Raw genomic sequence first — 21,246 nt, forward strand, 5'->3', positions numbered from 1 at the left:
AGTCAGGTCCAACCCTAAAGATAAGAGATCCCCATGCCCAAACTCTTCTCATCCCTCTGAGACTGGGGAGACATGGCTGGGAATTTGGTTAACCACTCTGCTGTAGCTCTCGTCACACTGATTCTCTAGCGTGAATCAAAAGGAAGAATGGTCCATTGGTTAGACCACTAGCCAGAGCTGTGGGAGACTGGAGTTCAATTGTTGCTCTGCCACAAACATCTTGGCATTTCACTTAGTCTCCCAGTGCCTCAGTCCCCTGTCTGTACAATGGGGAGAATGCACTGCTTTATCTCACAGGGGCATTCTGAGGATAAATACATTAAAGATTGTGAGGCGCTGCTCAGATGCTCTGGTAATGGGTAGTACCATACCTAGGACTAGCATTTTGGGCTGGAAGCTTCATTTCCTGATGAGCCCTTTGCAGGCACGGTCATTCAAGAGCTAGTGTTTATGAACCCCATTACTCTACCGTAATGCAAGTGGGGCAGAGCAGGTCTCTCTGGGTTAAATCTGGGTCCAAAACGAGGGCAGGTGCAGCAGAGAGGTTTTTAACCTCTGTGTGTGTCACTTATACATACGGTACCCAGTGTCCCTCCGGCCATGTATGCAGTACCCATATTGCTCAGCAGCCATGAAGTAGATGTAGACTTGGCAGAATTCAATTTTTTATATATAATTTGGGTGGAGAATATTGATGTTTATTTTTAAGCATTTTTTCTATTTTTATTGATTTCAATTTTCAGTTGCAGGAAATTGGGGGGGGGCAGACAATTATTTAATAGCAGTAGATGTTGAGATTCAAAAAAGTTAAAGCTTTATAGCTATTTAAAATACAAACTGCCAACACCACATCCAAATATACAAAGTAAATATCCTTAAATCAAACTCTCATAAGTTCTTAAGCAGCGTTTTTCTTACTGTCCCTTTCTGTACATTTCAACGAGCATTGATGGAAATATTTTTTCGTGGGTTTGTGTGGGTGCGGTGAAATCAACATTTAACAATGAAAATCTAATCCTTCCAAGCCCAAGCATATATGCCTGTGTTCATGCCACAGACACGCATTCTATGCACACGAGTATAACCAGTGCTTGTGACACATGCTCTGTGCTTGTGTACTCATAGGCAAGCTCCTGCATTAAAGAGGGTGTCTGATGTTACCCGACTATGTATGTACATGGACTATAACTTAAGACATTTAACATTATAGGTCTGAAGCAGCCATGAAGCACATGAGCTGCACTCACCTGTATGGCTTTCAACAGCAGCCGCTTCCGGAGCTGGTCTGTGCCATAGCACAGGAACTGGTGGGTGTAGACCCTGTGTGCTTGCCCATACAACCACAGCGTCACCTCGTTCTCAGGATCTGTGCTCCTTTCTTTGATCTTGAAAGTGATCTGGGTTGAGGCTTCTCCTATGGTCATGACTCCAACTGTTCCCCTCTTGGAGCGGCTCCACCGTCCAATCCAGCCATACTAGACAAAAAGGAACCAGAGAGGAAGATTTTAAAAATAAAGCCCCGTACACTTGACAAGTCTCTGAGTTCAGATGCTCTGGAGGAATGAATGGGGAGGAACTGGAAATGCAACATCACACCTGCCACCGTCGGGGGCACCAGCCACTCCAGCCCCTGCCACTTCTCCTAATCATCCACTTCCCTTCCTTCCAATCTCAGCAGCAAACTACTCATTTTCTCCCCTGCTACTATTTCTGTATTGGTGGCAGAGGTATCTATTTAAATAACGATAATAACAGGCCGTACCAACATTAACATGATACAAAGTCACCCAGGGAATTTTCCAAAGCCTTATTGCGTATCTAGCAAAATCAACTTCCCACTGGAAAATGGGCACGACCTTTAACCCCTAGCAGGACATCTAGGAGTCTGAGGTCTTGACACTGAATTGCTGCCACGCTGTGGAGTAAACCTGCAGCCAGAGGAGTACAACCTGGTAGCATCATTTAGGTTCTTGGAGCAGTTTTGTTTATGGGATAGATCTCATGTGTTTGAGATAAATGGACGGTAAATACAGAATGAGGGAAAGGTGTATGCTGTGTCTGGACAGCCTCTGCCAATCACATGCAGGAGGTCATTGAGTTAAAGACTGCAGCCAGGTTCTTAAAGACTGGATCATTTTTAGAGCTGAGGAAATACTGGATAAAAATATCCCTGGACTAATATATATGAGAACTACTACATCATTCCGAAAGCTATAATAACTCTCACTGAGTGGCTGGGTCACTATAAAAAGTAATTTTCGCTCTGTTGATACTCACACCTTCTTCTCAACTGTTGGGAAGGGGCAACATCCACCTTGATTGAATTGGCCTTGTTAGCGCTGACCCCCCACTTGGTAAGGCAACTCCCATCTTTTCATGTGCTGTAACATATATACTGCTTACTGTATTTTTTCATCCCGATGAAGTGGGTTTTAGCCCATGAAAGCTTATGTCCAAATAAATTTGTTAGGCCACATCTACACTACCCACCGGATCGGCGGGTAGTGATCGATCTATCGGGGATCTATTTATCGTGTCTAGTGTAGACATGATAAATCGATCCACGATCGCTGTGCCGTCGACTCCGGAACTCCACCATGGCGAGAGGCGGAAGCGGAGTCGACGGGGGAGCGGCCACTTTTGATCCCGCGCTGCGAGGATGCAAAGTAAGTTATTCTAAGTTGATCTAAGATATGTTGACTTCAGCTACGCTATTCTCGTAGCTGAAGTTGTGTATCTTAGATCGATCCCCTCTCCCCCCACAGTGTAGACCAGGTGCCACAAGGACTCCTCGTTGTTTTTGCTGATACAGACTAACACCGCTACCACTCAAACTCTCACTGTGATTCACTGAATAATGTACTCATTTAAGATCCACATCAGTTGCTGAATAGGTGACTCCAGCTACAGCATTGGACTAGCTCCAATCATTTAATAACAATCATTGCAGACATGAGCACTGAGAACAGCAGAATCTCACCTATGTTTAAAGGCATGGGTCAGTAAGCAGTGACTTGTTACACCATTTCTCTCTACAGAGGCATATTGATGACTACACAGGACTCTCTTCCTAGCCCCACTGAAGTTCAAGTACTTCAATTCCACAGGGAGCTCTCCCTTCAGGAGCATCTTGTAGTCTCAGTTCTCATTCCCCGCTGCTTCTTGCACAAGCAGATTTGACTGGTGCTGACATTAGTGATAGAAAGGGGCCACAAGAAAAGGCAAGGACATGTACAGTCAATACAGTAGCTGCTGTTCTGAATGGCACTACAAATCTTGTTAATTACCGTGCCTGTTTTTGAGTTGTCTCACTGCATTCTACAGCATGGTATAATAAGTCCTTTGTGGAGGATTCACAGACTCATAGACTTTAAGGTGAGAACGGAACATTATGATCATCTAGTCTGACCTCCTGCACAAGGCAGGCCACAGAATCTCACCCACCCACTCCTGCAATAAACCTCTCATCTATGTCTGAGCTACTGAAGTCCTCAAATCATGGTTTAAAGACTTCAAGATGCAGAGAATCCTCCAGCAAGTGACCTATACCCCATGCTGCAGAGGAAGGCGAAAAACCCCCAGGGCCTCTTCCAATCTGCCCTGGAGGAAAATTCCTTCCTGACCCCAAATATGGCGATCAGCTGAACCCTGGGCATGTGGGCAAGATTCACCAGCCACACACCCAGGAAAGAATTCCCTGTAGTAACTCAGATCCCACCCCATCTAACATCCCATCACAGGCCATTGGGCCTATTTACCAGGAATAGTCAACGATCAACTAATTTGACATGTAGGACAATCTTAACTGCTTTGGGGTCAGTGTGATCAGACTCCCAGATGTGACTTTTAAAAAACAGCTTTCCACAAACAAAATAATGAAAGGTTTATGGACTGTCGCCAGCAAGCACGTGGAATAACGAGCCTTTCCCTTGTACGGCACTGCCATCTTGGGAATACAGTGTTCTGTTTAATCCATACACCCTTGGAAGAGAGCGAAGGAAAATGTAATGAACTGGCGGGAGCGTGACAGAGTGGGGGGTGCATGAAGGCATGCACATTACTGCCCTCTACTTGCCGAAGTCAGAACTGCTCACAGCCGCAATACTACCATAGATAAACGAGATTCTACCTGAGACGAAATGCTAGAGGCCTGTGATACTGGAGCAAAAGGATATGAATTCTGTTCGCTGTCTTTGGCAAATCCTGAGAGGTAACTGAACAGAACTAAGTGACCCACCAACCTGGAACAACAGTGAGGAAAGTTGGTGGTGGTTACTGTCTGCACTGGAGCTGCAAGACTGAGGGGTCATCTTGGTTTTTTGTTTTAAACGACCCTTAAGTCTTGGGCCAGGTTTACTAAGAATCACAAATTACTTTAAAACCTGGACAAATTTTCCTGTAAGCCTTGGGGAGTTTTTGGTGCAGACGGCAGCATGTACACATCTGTAGGACCCTATCCTAGGACAGCCGTTCTATTAACCCAGTAGTAACAGTTTGACCTCTTCCACACTGGCCAGCCAAACGCTATTATCATATAGACTGGCCATAACTAAGTTGAAAGAGTGTTTAAGAACTGTTTCAAAACTTTGCTGGAAGCCCCATACAGGTAGAACCCTAATGGTCCCATCACTATCTCCAGTTGGTTACTATTTCCTCCTCCAGCCCCATTCTTCTCTCTGCTATGGAACCACTGAAGTCAGTGGAATCACACCAGTGTGATGGAGCGGAGAATCATACGGGTGTCCTACACCAACCCTACAGCCTTTACCTTGATGAAGTTCTCCAGGAGATAGTTCACAGTGACCCAGCCAAACACCCCCTCATTTTGACTGGACAGAATTTCTGCTCCCTGAAAGTCAAAGGGGTATGACTTCAGCGTGGAGGTTACAGCGGCAGGAAGAGTATTCGACACAGTGGGACTGGTGAGGCTGGGTGAAGAGGGAAGAAGCACATTAGTTGATAAAGGGCCCCAAGAACAATCCTGAGTGACAACAGCCTCAATGCTTCTGGCATGAGGCACATTTTGGGGAATCATACAATATCAGGGTTGGAAGGAACCTCAGGAGGTCATCTAGTCCAACTCCCTGCTCAAAGCAGGACCAATTCCCAATTTTTGCCCCACATCCCTAAATGGCCCCCTCAAAGATTGAACTCACAACCCTGGGTTTAGCAGGGCAATGCTCAAACTACTGAGCTATCCTTCCCCCCATAACACAGTGTAAGTTATAATACGGCACCAGTCAATTGCACTGATCACCAGCTTGGTCACATGGCTGGAGAGGAGCACACACAGGCTCTGCCCTTGGGAAGCAAAGCTTAAGGTCTTAGAGAGGACGCAAGGTCCAGCGGTTAGATCATGAGGCTGGAAACTGGGAGATCCAGATCCAATTCCCTGCCCTACCACAGACTGCCTGTGTGGCCGAGAGCTAGTCAGTCCATGGGACTTAGACCCCTAAATACCTCTGAGGAGCTGTTCCTCCACTCCTCCTCTGTGAAATGGGGACAACAGTGCTCCCCCACCTCTCAGGGCCACTGGGAGGATAAATAGGTTAGACTGTGATGTGCTTAGAGAATGGGGGCCACCTAAGTACTTCAGATGGTTTACCTGGCCAGTGTAGTCAGGGATGAACAGAGGTGGGGTGCACGGGCAGAGTATAATGGAAGCTGCGGCAGGCTAAGCCTCCCCAAACCTCGCACCATCGGGGGGAAGGGCAGTGTCAGATTTGGGGCCCCTGGAAAAATCTCCCCCTGCCACGGCTCCGGGGCTGGAGGAGCTCTCGCTTTTCCGGTCTCAGGGCCACAGCAGGGAGGGGGAGCGGGAAGAGGAGCGAGCGGGGGCAAAGCCTTGTGGGGGGGGGGAAGAGAGTGGGGACAGAAGGGGGTGGGGCTGTGAGTGGAGCCGCAGGTGGAAGGGGTGAAAAGGGGGAGGGATGCCAGGAGCTCCACCATGGTCCCAGCTCAGGCTGAGAGCTCAACCCGTGGCTCCAACTGAGCTCTCAGCCCCCGCTGCCCTGGCCAGGACTATGTGGGGGGAGAGGCCAAGCTCTCAGCCTCCCTCCCCCACTCCAGCCAGGGCCACAGGGTGGGGCTGAGAGCAGCAAGCAGGAGTGGGGCCTTGGCTGGAAGAGGCAGTGAAGGGGGCTAGCCTCCCCAAGGGGAAGCTTCACCTACCGCCCATGATGGGGAGGCTAGTTTATAAAATGGTCATTCACACCCAATGTGCTATCAGCACAAAGGTAGCTGAAACCTTGACTCACTTCAGCAGCCTCATGTTAGCAGTTGCTCCCAAATAGATAGGGGTTTGGTCATGCTGTTCCTCAGGGATTTCCTTCATTGCCTGGTCGAGGCATGGCTTTAAGCTGTTCCCAGCTTCCCCTAGGGATCCAGAGTGGCTGGAGATTCCAGGACCTAAGGACCCAAAAGAAACATAAGAAATATTATGACAGGGTGGGGTTAGCCATTAGCCACAGCAATACACGCACCTTTTGAGATAAACGCAGTTCTGTGCAGAGTTTAGGATTTGTTACAGCAGATCTGTAAGGTGATGAGTCACCTGTGCTAGGCTCCAGCCAATCCACAAGCCAGGGACTGGTCTGGTGACACTCAGGGCTGGTATATAAGCCTGACTGGCGGAACAGCAGCTGAGTCTGCTCACTCTCATTTCAGGGCTTGGAACTCTCTCCTGCCTGCTAGTGGCAACAGACTACCCAAGCCTTAGCCTGCCCCTGCCCTGTTCCTAGTCCTTCTCCATCCTTGCGCCAACCCTGCTCTGGACTCCTGATGCTGGCTCTGACCCTTAGGCCCAACTGCCACAACTCTGATGACTAGGCCTGACCATCCCCCTCATGGTTTCTGATAAGATCAACCAGAATCCTGCCTCTAATAACGGCTAATACATGATGCTTTAGTGGAGTGAGATAAAAAGTGAATGCATGTAAATATAACACAAGGCACCTAATTAAACCAACAGATGCAAATTTAGGGTGTCTACCAAACTATATAAATCAGCATAAAAGACCCACATCAGAGATCTGAGAGAGATAAGTGGGAAAGCATGCAGCAGACTGAGCTGAGGCTGTCAGCTTCCTTCTTAAGTCATTTCCTCATGTTCACAGGGAGGTATCTACACAATCATTGTGGCTGCTCTCAGCTATAGCACAGGAAGCCTCTGTCTAGGAGGCCAGAGGAAGCTATCAGTGCAAAGTGTCCTGTACATGCACACGGACACTGCTGAAGGAAGATGAATGTGGCATTGAAACTGGATTGTTTTCAGAATAGCCAAACGACGTGTCTGCTTTCCGGATTCTGGTCACTTGCACAAAACACTCAAGAGGCTTGTTCTGTTTTAAGACCTCATGAGAAAACGTATCATATGGTCTCCCACAGTATTCTTGCCAGCAAGTTAAAGAAGTATGGGCTGGACAAATGGACTATAAGGTGGATAGAAAGCTGACTAGATCATCGGGCTCAACGGGTAGTGATCAATGGCTCCATGTCTAGTTCGCAGCCGCTATCAAGCGGAGTGCCCCAAGGGTCGGTCCTGGGGCCGGTTTTGTTCAATATCTTCATTAATGATCTGGAGGATGGCGTGGATTGCACCCTCAGCAAGTTTGCAGGTGACACTAAACTGGAAGGAGTGGTAGATATGCTGGAGGGTAGGATACAGAGGGACCTAGACAAATTAGAGGATTGGGCCAAAAGAAATCTGATGAGGTTCAACAAGGACAAGTGCAGAGTCCTGCACTTAGGACGGAAGAATCCCATGCACCACTACAGACTAGGGACCGAATGGCTAGGCAGAAGTTCTGCAGAAAAGGACCTAGGGGTTACAGTGGACGAGAAGCTGGATATAAGGCAACAGTGTGCCCTTGTTGCCAAGAAGACCAATGGCATTTTGGGCTATATAAGTAGGGGCATTACCAGCAGATCGAGGGACATGATCGTTCTCCTCTATTCGACATTGGTGAGGCCTCATCTGGAGTACTGTGTCCAGTTTTGGGCCCCTCACTACAAGAAGGATGTGAAAAAATTGGAAAACGTCCAGCGGAGGGCAACAAAAATTATTAGGGGACTGGAACACATGACTTATGAGGAGAGGCTGAGGGAACTGGGGTTATTTAGTCTGCAGAAGAAAAGTGTGAGGTGGGATTTGATAGCAGCCTTCAACTACTTGAATGGATGGATCTAGGCTGTTCTCGGTGGCAGATGACAGGACAAGGATCAATGGTCTCAAGTTGCAGTGGGGGAAGTCTAGGCTGGATACTAGGAAACACTATTTCACTAGGAGGGTGGTGAAGCACTGGAATGGGTTACCTAGGGAGGTGGTGGAATCTCCTTCCTTTGAGGTTTTTAAGGTTAGGCTTGTCAAAGCCCTGGCTGGCATGATTTAGTTGGGAATTGGTCCTTCTTTGAGCAGGGGGTTGGACTAGATGACCTCCTGAGGTCCCTTCCAACCCTGATATTCTATGATTCCTGCTGAGTTCAATTTATTGTTCAAAACTCAACTCTCATTCAGATATAATTGCGGTTTGTAAAGCACCATTAGCATGCACAGCACTTTATACAACAGCTAGAAGACAAGCTCCTTACCCAGTGTGGCAACAGCATTGCCAACTCTGATGATTTTATCACAAATCCCCAGTTCCTGGAGGCATGTGATTATGTGATAATCTCAGCTTTCATTGTAAAAAAGTACGGTTTTGGCCCACATGGTTGTGGAGAAAAGCTTGAAAATATGACCCCGAAAGGTTACAACAGCCGAAGACAAATAAAAAGAATTCAGAAGTTATTTTTAAAAATTGCATGGTTTTTTGGGCCCTGACTCATGATGTTTGAATGTGTAGAGCCAGCAACGCTGACATAACCAGAATTAGTCGTGGTTTCTGCCAAACTTTTTATTTCATATCCTTTTCATTAAAATATTTTTAAACAAAATACCTTAGAATTAAACAGCCAGAGCTACAAATATCCCATTCAATTTAACATGACTATCCAATGCCACACAGGCCTAAACAGAGGAACAACTAATATATTGTTAAGGACAATATGGTGTACATTGTTTATAGTTGTACAGTACCAGCTAGAACAATGCATTGTCATGTGGGACCTGACATATGCCCCCTGAAGTCAATCTAAGCATGGCCCCAATTCAGGGAAGTATGTGCTTGCAGTCAAGCTATTCAGCTTTTCCCAGTATGCACTGGGATCAACATGATTCAGCAGCAAAGCAGACGCAGAAGCTCAAGCTCAGTGACAGCACATGGCTATGTAGTGAAAAACAAGTTGTAACTGGGTGAGATGACTTGTCACAGTGAGTCAGTGGCAGGACCAGGGACGCGAAGTCTCCAGCCTGATGCCTTTTGCATTAGCACATTTTGACAATAGCTGAGGTAAAATCATAGGTGCTGACTCCGTGGGTGCTCCGGGATTGAAGCACCCTCGGGGAAAAACTGGTGGGTGCTGTGCACCCACCGGCAGCCAAGCTCCCCGCCCCGCCGCCTCACCCCATCTCACCTCCTTCTCCATCTCCTCCCCTGAGTGCACCGCATCCCTGCTTCTCCGCCTACCTCCCAGCGCTTGCCGCAGCCAAAGTAGCTGTAGCAAGCTCCGGGAGGGAGGGGGAGGACCAGGAACGTGGCACGCTCAGGGGAGGAGGCGGGGAAGAGGTGGGGTCGGGGCAGTGATTTGGGGAAGGAGTCAGAATAGGGGCAGGGAGGGGGTGGAGTTGGGGTGAGGACTTTGGGGAAGGGGTTGGAATGGGGGCAGTAGGGGGCAGGGCAGGGCCGGGGCTGGGGGCAGAGGGGGGTCGAGCACCCACCGGCACCAGTAGAAGTCAGCGCCTATGGAGAAGACTAACTATTGTGGGACTCATAGACCTACTGAAAGCTATTCGTTTTTGTGTGTGAGCTTAAGTGCTTTCCTGAATCGGGGCCTGTCAAGGTTCCTTCCCCACTCTGAACTCTAGGGTACAGATGTGGGGACCTGCATGAAAACCTCCTAAGCTTACTTTTACCAGCTTAGGTTAAAACTTCCCCAAGGTACAAATTAATTTTACCCTTTGCCCTTGGATTTCCACTGCCACCACCAAACTTTATCTGGGTTTACTGGGAAACGTAGTCTGGACATGTCTTTTCCCGCAAAATCCTCCCAACCCTTGCACCCCACTTCCTGGGGAAGGTTTGGTAAAAATCCTCACCAATTTGCATAGGTGACCACAGACCCAAACCCTTGGATCTTAGAACAATGAAAAAGCATTCAGTTTTCTTACAAGAAGACTTTTAATAGAAGTAAAGGAATCACGTCTGTAAAATCAGGATGGGTAGATACCTTACAGGGTAATTAGATTCAAAACATAGAGAATCCCTCTAGGCAAAACCTTAAGTTACAAAAAAGACACACAGACAGGAATAGTCATTCTATTCAGCACAGCTCTTTTCTCAGCCATTTAAAGAAATCATAATCTAACACATACCTAGCTAGATTACTTACTAAAAGTTCTAAGACTCCATTCCTGTTCTGTCCCTGGCAAAAGCAGCGTACAGACAGACACAGACCCTTTGTTTTTCTCCCTCCTCCCAGCTTTTGAAAGTATCTTGTCTTCTCATTGGTCATTTTGGTCAGGTGCCAGCGAGGTTACCTTTAGCTTCTTAACCCTTTACAGGTGAGAGGATTTTTCCTCTGGCCAGGAGGGATTTTAAAGGGGTTTACCCTTCTCTTTATATTTATGACAGGGCCTATATGAGTTCTAGTCTGTTAGCGGATTAGTAGCTTCTTCAGTGTATTCATCAGGCTTAGAGGTTTAAGGTAATTAATAAATTCTTTCTTGCAGGTTTCAACGGATGGGTGTGTCCCAGAACTCAGGTCCCTCATAAGTCTAGCATTGTCATTGATAATTCCAAGCAGCCACAGCACTGTCATGAACTGCTGCACAGTTCCCATCATCTCATAACAGACATGTTGAATTTGGGACCAGAAAAAAAGAACTTTGGTGAAAGCTACTTGCAAGAGCATAAAGCAATCCTAGGCAGATGATAGTTTCAACTAATCGTTAGTTCTATACACTAGATCTTGAGAAGACAAATCCAGTAAACTACATTCTCTCCTTCTTTCCAATTTGTCTTTTCTACAAAGTGTCATACAAAAATGTTAGATTTTCTGAACTCTGTTAAACAGTTCCATTGCTAAGATGTTATAATTCAGGTACCCCTTGCTCAAGTCACTTCAAATTTGGTAGAAATGATTTATCTAGTCCTAAAGCCTCATTACTACATTTTTAATCCAATAAACCATTGCTTACGGATTTTATAGGGGGACCAAAATCAGGCTTATAATGGAAATTCACTGCAAATATGGAATTTCCATTATAATAATAATATGCTGCTCCATAAAATAATATGACTTTCTGTTTGTCTATGATCAAATCTGCTTGCTTTACTCATAAGTTTTCAGTCCTACTGTTAGCCCTAGAACCAATGCAGCTGTGGGAGAGTGAGGTGGATTCTAGTCCACCCCGTACATCACGAACAAAATTGCCAGCTAAATACTGTTTGAATTGCAGAAATCTTTTTCCACAGATGACGGTGTAAGAGGCAGAAGGATCTTAGCTGGATTTTCAAATCCCAGGAGGAGCCATTAGAAAAAGTGTCTTCATTTGATACGAAAAATCATCCACAGAGGAGTCAGTTTTAGGTCCCATTTTTAGGTCCCATTACAGTTTTGACCCATTTTGTCAGCAATTAGTGGCACAGAGGGATCTGAACATAGTTTGTGTTCACAGATCATGCAGTTTATCTAATACCTTAGGTATTTACCCTACTGCCACAGTATCTGATCAGCACCTCACAGCCTTTAACATATTTATCTTTACAACAGCCCATAAGGCAGGCCTGGGCTATTATCTCTATTGTATAGAGGGGGAACTAAGGCATAGATAGGCTATGTGACTTGCCCAAGGTCACTGTCTCGTGGCAGAGCAGAGATTTCAATCTAAGTCTCCCATGCCCTGCGCTCGTGCCCTAACCACTAGACTAACCTGCCTCTCTCTAATTTCTGTCCTTCATACTCACAGATTATGCCTACTCTAAGAGCGCTTCACTGGCATAGGAATACCCCTATATGGCAAAGCACTCCTTGTATGGATGCCGCTAGCCCAGTAAAACTGTATTTTGTGCGAGCAGAGTAAAACCACACACGCCCAGAGCAAAACTAGCTCTACTGGTAAACGAAATTTTTCTGGTATAACGGCATCTACACTAGGGGCTTCTGTCAGCACATCTCTGACTGGCCTAGCTATGCAGGCAGAAGTCTGTAGAGTAGATCTGCCATCCATAATCAGGGAACCAGGTTTATCCCCCTGCCAATGGCCTATGCTGGCACACGGATATTTGCTTGTAACTTGTTCGTGTGTAGATGGGACATATCTCTCTACAGCTGGTTTGGCCAGTCTTCCTCCTTCCCAGCTGCCTCATGCAGTAAGGCATCCCAGAGTGCATTGCTCCACATGCTGATGGTGCTGCTTGAGGGTGTCTGCCCAGCACTCCTGCATCTGCTGGGGCACTATAGGATAGCTGTTCAGATTTTCCCAGTATGCACTGAGATAAACATGGTTCAGCAGCAAAGCAGATTCAAAAGCTCAAGCTTGGTGACTGCACATGGCTGCGTGGTGAAAAAAATTGCTACATGGACACAATTCAGCGGCATCCATTGTAAGTGGGTCAGATAACTGTCATGCTCCTTACAAGAACAAAGATACATAGATAGATAGAGCTTACTTGTGATTTGGGCAAATTTCACACTTTATTGAGAATAAGAGAGATGGGATGGGAACAGCGCTCACACTTCTGCTGAATCAGCTGTGAGGGAGGCGGAATTTCACACCTTGGTTGCTGCTGTGGTCTAGCTAGAGGCAGTTTTCTGCATGGCTCAGTTAAGAGGATACCTAGAAGCCTTCTTTGCAGTGAAAAGGGCTAGAAACCCGATTTTGCTGTCCATGAAAGATGTGCTCTTGCCAAAAGTGGATATAAGAACTAATAGCTTTCAGTAGGTGCTAATGGAAAATGCGTCAGGCTGGAGATTTAGTATTCCTGGCTCTGCCGCTGACTCACTGTGACACCTTCAGCAGGTCCCTGCCTCGCTGTGTGCCTCAGTTTCCGCATCTGTAAAGTCGGGGCAAAAATGTTTACCTATTTTTGCAAAGAGTTTTGAGATCTCCAGCTGACAAGTGATCTATCTATCTATGAGGTCACTCAGTAAGGTCGGGCATCATGGTCTTCAGTATCTAAAGATCAGGATGCTTATGATATATAGTACTTGACCTGAGGAGCTTGCAAAATCAGGTGCTGATCCTACAAGCTGATTCCCATGGGTACAGAGCCCCTTGGAGTTGTTGCAGCACAGGGAGAGCTATTGAATTGTATTCAAACTCAATACCTACTGTTCCCCTAACAGTTAACACACAGCACTGACGAGTGCTACCGACACCAGATGTTGTTACCAGTGAAGAGACAATGCCATAAACACAGTCAATACCACTCCTCGCAAGACACACAGGCCTCTCACATGCTTCAGCTAGTGCCATCTACTGGAACAGGCAGTTCCACTTCATTTCCCACCAGGTGCTTCAGCCATCAGGCAGAGTAGAAACAGCTGCCTCGGTTTTAGTTTGTAGGGGATTTATCTGCACCTCATAATAATTCCTTTGTGCAGAGTTAGCAGAAGAGCATGTGGCGGGAAACGACTATGCCATTAAATGGCACCCGGTGCAAGCGTCCATAAATGAGCAGCAGAACAGCCACCTTACCTTGCACAGCACAGGAGCGATGTTCACTGATCACCGCAGTATTGTTCTCTTTGCTGGCTGACCACTGGTATATGAACAGGGTAGTGCGGGACAGGCCAGCATCCAGCACAATGCCGTACTGAAAAACAACAGGAAGGTCATTAATAGATATGCCCCTGAAGACACGCATTTGCACATCGGTTTGTTATTGTGGGGTTGCTCGGCTGCACAAATACTCAGCATTGTCAACTCCAAATGTACCCATTGTGACCCTAAGAGTATCCCAGTGCTCACTGGTGTCAGGAAACGCATTTCAGATTCGTTGACCAGTTCATAGAATCATAGAATCATAGAATATCAGGGTTGGAAGGGACCTCAGGAGGTCATCTAGTCCAACCCCCTGCTCAAAGCAGGACCAATTCCCAGTTAAATCATCCCAGCCAGGGCTTTGTCAAGCCTGACCTTAAAAACTTCTAAGGAAGGAAATTCTACCACCTCCCTAGGTAACGCATTCCAGTGTTTCACCACCCTCCTAGTGAAAAAGTTTTTCCTAATATCCAACCTAAATCTCCCCCACTGCAACTTGAGACCATTACTCCTTGTTCTGTTATCTGTCATCTTCAATGTACCTCAACTCATAATCTGTATTTAATATGTGGGATGTAATAAATCCTTGGAAAACTAGTAATTTACTGATCATGAATATTCTTGTATGGTGTATGTATGGCAGTGGTCACCAACCAGTCAATCGTGATCAACTGGTTGATCGTGGAGCCTCTGACAGTCGATCTCAGTCTGAGTCTAGGATTGCCAACCCTCCCAGTTTGACTGGGAGTCTCCTGGAATCGGGCTCGAGCTCCCAGAATCTCCTGCAGTCAAACCAGGAGATTGGCCACTAACAGCCTGGCAGCGCAGCAGGGCGAAGGCAGGCTCCCCCCCTGCCCTGGCCCCACGCTGCTCCCGGATGCGACTGGCACGTCCCTGCTGCCCCGGGGGAAGGCAGGGGGTCTCCGCACGCTGCCCTCACCAGCAGGCACAACCCACACAGCTCCCATTGGCCAGGAACGGGGACCTGCAACCAATGGGAGCTGCGGGGGTGGTGCCTGCAGGTAGGGATGGCAGGCAGAGCCATCTGCCTCCGGAGCCACTGCCGGACATGCCGGCTGCTTCCAAGAGCAGCGTGGGGCCAGGGCAGGTAGGGAGCCTGCCTTAGCCCCACTGCACCTGCACCACGGCTGCTGCCACCCGGGAGCCACCTGAGGTAAGTGGCGCCCAGCTGGAACCCACACCCTGAACCCCTCCCGCACCTCAACCCTTGTCCGAGCCCTGAACCCCCTTCCACACCCCAATCCACTCCCAGAGCCCACACCCTGCACCCATTCCTGAACCCCAACCCTCTATCCCAGGCTCAGCCCAGAGCCCCTCCCACACTCCAAAACCCTCAACCCCAGCCCAGAGCCCGCACCCCAACCCCTCCCCCAGTCCGGTGAAAGTGAGTGAGGGTGGGGGAGAGCAAGCGACAGAGGAAGGGGGAATGGAATGAGCATGGCGGGGCCTCGGAGATCTGTGGGGCCGCTACTCTCCTCTGGATCTGAGGGGTCCTGATAACCCATGTGCACTTTTGACATCCTGCTGCAGTGACTGAGAAATCAACCCTGGGAGAGGGTTAGAGGAGAAAATGCATGCGTGAGTGCAGGCTTGCACTGAACCTTTGGTAACAGCAACAAACTAGGAAACGGTGTATGGGAAAACCCCAGGAGAGTTACCACATAAACACAACTGTTAAGAAAGTTATTCACAAGCAGCCAAGTGCTGGTTGTAGATGTTTATGTTACTTGTTGCTCCTAAGAAGTTGCATGGCACGCTGTCCAAGGTTTAACTCTGCGGTATCTTTTTAAAGTCCTGAACAGAGTGTGGTTCAGCAGAGCAGGAGCCGGAGGGGCAGCACAGGAATGTATTCATAATATTATATCAGCACCTTCCTAACCTGTTATACAAGAGCAGACCAAACCCACTTGGTGTGGCCCTCTGTCCCCCTCTAGTACTGGCTAGGCCCCATGAGTTGATGAGCCTGCTGCAGGATTAGCTAACAGAGCTGGTCTACACTGGCAATGCTAAAGTGCTGCCATGGCAGCGCTTTAATGTGGCTTATGTGGTCGCAGCAGAGAGCTCTCCCAACGCTCTAAAAAACCACCTCCACGGGGGGCACAGCTATCAGTGCTAGGAGCACTGGGTACACTGGTGCTTTTCAGCACTGAAACTTGCTGCACTCCGGGGGGTGTTTTTTCACACCCCAAGCGAGAAAGTTGCAGCGCTGTAAAGTGCCAGTGTAGACAAGCCCAGAGACAGGACTTTTAGCTCAGACAAGAAGCATTAAGATCTAGAAGTCCCAGTTCCAATCCCTGCTGCCGACAACCCACGCAGAGGTGTTGGTGCTATACAACCATTTCAGAATCAGGACTCCTGCCGCAAAAAAAATCCAGGAGATTGGCTTAAATCATGAGATATTACAAAAATTGGGGTTGTTTTCTTTTCGCTATGGTTTCAGGGCCTTTCAGTTTCACTCAGGTCACATTTTCAAGCTTTTCTATACAACACCAAAGGCTAGAAACTTATCTTTATTTTTAATAAAAGTTGGGAGGCTCACATGTTCACATGATTCCAGGAGCTGGGGCTTTAAGAAAAATGCCAAATAGCAGAGATTTGTGGTAAAATCATGAGAGCTGGCAAGTGGAGGAGTTACACGTGTGAGGAAATACATGTCTTATAAGCACGAGGGAGTGTCTATTAGACATTGTTTGCCTAATGCACCAACTGGCCTTGTAAATGTCACTGTCAAAGTAGTTTTCAGGCCCTTCCCCCTCTCCCCCCCCAGAAGTTTGCAATAATCCCATAGAAGCATAAAAATCAGATCTGCTTCCACCTTCCTTACTGGGAATGTTTTATCTCTATCTAAGCTGCATTTTGGTTTGTTATTGTAGGGTTACTCAGTAAGGAGGACTGAGTTATGCACAGTGCTCTTTGATTATAATTAAAAATTGGTGAGTACTGCAAGAAAATTCCTGACCATTCAGTCAAAATATCAAGCAAGCTCATGTGATCAGTTTTTGATCCTTCTGCATGCCCCAGAGTAACTGCAAAAAGCAAACAAATTCCCTGGGAAGGATGTTCCTGAAGCATATGTTGAACAAATGCCACCAAATAGTTCCAGAAAGTTTCAGATTCGTAACAGTGAGCATTTGCCCCTGCAATGCCGATTCTCCTCATCTAACTGGGGAGCAACATGACATGAACAACATGTCCAGTCCAAATGCTCAGGTTGGGATTTTTAGGGTCCTAGAGGGTTTGGTCCCTCAGCTCCTATTGAAAGTTGATATAAGTTGAGTGCCTAAATCCTATAGGCCCTTTGAAAATCCCAGCTTCTAAGTCCAAAATGTGAATTCAGAATGCTCAAAGTAATAGCCACTAAACCGTTTGCCAGCAAGCCACAGGCTTAATTCTGTTTGCATATAAAGTGCGCCGAGGGCCTGACTCATTTACACTAAGGTCACGCTACACTGCTTAAGTCATTAAAGTGAGATAGATTTAAGGTCTCCATTTACACCATGAATTGGCCTTAGTGTAAATCAGAATTGGGTCCTGGATAATTTTTGAATGAACAGATTCATCAAAATGGCACAGACCAGCCACAAATAGAATGAAGGGCTACATTTGACTCAAAATCTGATGTGAGTAGTTCCCCCAGCCCTAGTTAGAAAGCTGGTAGTGAGCATTTGTAAAAGACTTAGGATGACAGATGCTGTAGAAGTGTGAAGTATTATTCCCAGTCGCTGCTCTCCCAGTTATAATAGCAAACGCTTGCCTGTAAAAGTTACACAAGACTGTTTCATTACTATATTGTATGCCCCCTACGCGAGGGAATGAGGACTGCTTCACTACGAATCGATCTGTGCGGGAAACGGCATTCAAAAAGTTTCCTATGCCGCATTGGGATGAAACCAAGACTTTAAGATGGTCATGAAAAACCAACAAGAGACACCCACCCCAGAAAAGCCAATAGCCTGGTAGGGAAGGCACTTCCTGGGATGTGGAGGACTCAGGGGTCGCCCACATCCCAGGTGAGTGCCCTTCCCACCAGGTTATTGGCTATGATGGGAGGACTCCTTCCCATCCTGAACCTGAGAAACTTCCCCACAAAAGTTTCAGCATATCTGGCCCTTTCCCCTGAAAAGTTTCGGTTTTCATAGATTGGTATTTTCTGACCAAACATTTTATGAAAAAGCTCCCCACCAGCTCTAGCCAGATGCCCTGTGCTGCTAACGGTTCATTGTCAAAGGGCAGGGCTCTGTCCTTGAGGCAGGGGGATCTGAATTCCATCCCCTGCTGTCATGGTGATGTTCTGAGGCCACACTGAGTAGCAAGGTGACAGCACAAGGTTGTTACAGCATGTATATTCCACTTTCACACGATAATAATTGCCCAGAGCAGCAGCTACTAGCCAGCTCCCCAGCCATACAAGGGCTTGCTTTGCCTGAACTGCTAATAGCTGAGCACATGCTCTCACCAGTCCACACATCCAGCTCTCCACATCTATCCTTCATCCCCATTCGTTCACACTGACCAGACATCTAGCAGTGAGAGGACTAAACCCACTAGCTAAAGGCCATGACAAGAGATACTGTCCCAAGGCAAAGCCCAAGGGTGAAGCCAACTCTCTCCTCCCCCAGCTGCTGGAAAAGAGGATTGTGCTGAAATTCCTGTCAGGTGCTGACCCTGCTTTGGGCTCTTTCATCTCCCTGATGAACAAATATCTGATCGCTATTAAGCCATCCCCATCACCTCTGGCTGCTAGAAAGAGTTTTGTCTGTGTTTCCCAATTGGTGTGTGCTGAATGCTATGAAGGAGCGTGTGCGATCACTGTTAATCTACCCCTCCCTTTCCTTTTCAGCTGGTGCAAACAGGTAATCTCTTTCCCACCCTCAGTCTTTATTTTTGACTTAACCTCCACCCTGTGAATAGTCTCAGCCTCACTGCTGCTGGCCAGAGCTATCCCAAGCATGGGCAAAATGAAACTGCCCTGATTCTGGTCAGTTTCACAACTACTTGCAGGGTTCTAAATAGCAACAGTGAAAGGGGACAAAAGTGGCCAGTTTTCATTCATTTAACCTTAGGAAAGCTCTGAGCAGCAGCAGACACACTAGAGCGGTCGTTCTGCAGACTCAGTCAAAACCAAAACACGAAACCACCAGTGTGCCACCCACTCATACAGTCGCATTCGATGGAAATGCTACAGCTGATGTGAGCAAGGTTGAACTTCTTGGAATAGGAAAGTGTAGGGCGCTCAAATGTGGAGGTCCTTATATCAAGAGATCATGGTCAAACTGAACAGCTGTTGGGGAGTTCAAATGAATGCTCACAAACATTTTTTGCACTATTTAGACAGCTTTACTCCTGGCTACAACCAAGGATGAAGCTAATGCAAAGTATTTTCATATCCTGTCCAAACTATCTTCATATGTCAAATTAGAGGTCACTGGAGCACAATACCTCTGTTTCCTTATAATGCTATTATAGGGAGAGCCCAGGCAGTTAGCAGTCGTAACCAAATGCACCCCTGTATTCACAACCTACACACCATTGTAAGAATCTTTGTACAAAATATGCCTTGTAAAATATCATTTGAAAACTAGTAACTCACTAGTCAATAACATGCTGAAATGTGTGCAGTAACCTTATATGTAAAAAGTTATAAACATAAGCTGAAATTAGGTCTGAAATATGTTTACCAGACAAGTCTGGATAAATCGGTTTCTCAAAGACAGATCTTTGGCAAGAGAGGGGGGCAGGAACAAGCAGATCTGCATCTTAGTGAAGAACAGCCTGGAACCTCTCTCACCACCAGACACCTTGACTGCAATCTCACAGCAGGAATGAACTTTATCTAGGGGTAACCCTCGGGAAAATGCATTTCAAAGGGGGACCGGACGATAAAAGTGAGTGGCAAAAAAACCCCAAGTTCTCTCTGCCTATCCATCTCTCCCCTTTCAGAGAAGATGACAAAGGAAACAGCCTTTGGACTTTGGGAGAGAATCTTGGACTGAGTTTGGTCAGCAATGTTCCTGGAAACATGTTGTAAGGGACTTCACCTTGAACCAAGTCTAGTTTGCTATGTTTAGTACTAGGAAGCATTTTATCTTTATTTCTCATGTAACCATTTCTGACTAATGCCTTATGATTCTTCTCATTTAAAACCCAACTTGTTTTATTCTTTAAATTAAAACTAATCCAGTGTTGTGATTGTGTGGGTAACTACTGTATATTGATCCCCTTAGAGGGGCAATGGACCTAATAGATCTGAAATATATAGGAGAGGGCTGGACAGTGTAGAACACACTTTGAGGGGGGGAAGGGGGAGGAGAAATCAGAGATTGGGAGTATGTTGGGGTCACCCTGCAAGTGGTAACCAAGGCTGTTGGAAGCCAGAGTGTGGCTGGAGTTTGCTGGACCAGGGCTGTGGCTCTATGCAGACATGCAGGTACACGTGTAACCTGCATGCTGTTTGTGAGGAGCCCAGGTTGGGAGCCACAGCAGCACAGCATTGTGAGACACGCCAGGCTGCAAGGCAGGGGTGACACAGCCCCTCATTGGTCTGGACTGCACCCCGGAATGTCATAGCAGTAAGATATTGTACAAAAAGGAAGTTCACTGATATTAGTGCTTGTTGCAGCTGCAAGGAGCCATATGCCAGAGAGCAAGCTTTCTGCTTGTGGCCCTTTGAAGAAAGAGGGCAGGCACTGCTGAATTTTGCTACTAAGTTAATTTACTTACTGGTACAGTGTGTTTAACAGCATAAAACAAGGAAGTTAATGGATTTAGAGACAATGCTGCAACAGATGCAAGTAAAGCCTAAAGTAAAAAAACAGATTCCCTTTTACAGGCTGACCACATTAGACTGTGATAGATAATAGTCAGTGTTTGCTGATGTTAATATTCATCCTGGCACACCTTGCATGCCATATGCCAGGCTAAGCCCACCTCTGTGACAGCCATTCCTTACCTTGCACCTGGGAGGGTTCTGCACATCTTTAGTGGTGATACAAAGCAGCAGGATCCCAATCAATCCAGCTAAAATCACCAGGGAAGGGGGAAGAAGCTCACGCCAAGACATCAGGCTCCTTTTCCTGCTTCTGCTGAACGAAAGAGGAAGCTGTGAAGCAGCAAGCACAGTGACTGTCTGAAAGTTATTCGCAGCCTTCAAGAGGGGGTGAAAGGTGGAGCCAGATGCTAGCTTTCAACACAGCTCAAGCCTCATGGCATAGACCAAGACTTGATGTGTGTAAAGTGGTGTCCTCTTTACTGCCAGCAGAGTAAATGAAAATACAACTTCGTGCTTATTTAGTCTCCAATGCTCAAAGACATTAATGGAGCTCCTGGTTAGTATTAGCCCGTCTGTAGGTGGGTCTCTTTTC

At 46.9% G+C, this 21,246-nt stretch overlaps 1 protein-coding gene across 1 annotated transcript in view; it reads right to left on the minus strand.

Annotated features, from left to right (window-relative positions):
• Positions 1 to 20,962, minus strand: part of LOC311531927 (ectonucleoside triphosphate diphosphohydrolase 2-like) — a 29,997-nt gene extending 9,035 nt beyond the window's left edge. The window contains exons 1-5 of the mRNA XM_084649789.1: positions 20,835 to 20,962; positions 13,799 to 13,916; positions 6,258 to 6,408; positions 4,769 to 4,928; positions 1,248 to 1,475 (exon numbers count right to left, since the gene is read on the minus strand). Of these exons, the coding sequence (XP_084505915.1) occupies positions 1,248 to 1,475; positions 4,769 to 4,928; positions 6,258 to 6,408; positions 13,799 to 13,916; positions 20,835 to 20,945 (768 nt within the window). The 5' untranslated portion in view covers positions 20,946 to 20,962. The remainder of the gene's footprint in view (positions 1 to 1,247; positions 1,476 to 4,768; positions 4,929 to 6,257; positions 6,409 to 13,798; positions 13,917 to 20,834) is intronic.
• Positions 20,963 to 21,246: the final 284 nt, after the last annotated feature.

The sequence above is a fragment of the Lepidochelys olivacea genome (assembly GCF_965140295.1).
Source record: "Lepidochelys olivacea isolate rLepOli2 genome assembly, chromosome: 16".
Taxonomy (NCBI): Eukaryota; Metazoa; Chordata; order Testudines; family Cheloniidae; genus Lepidochelys; species Lepidochelys olivacea.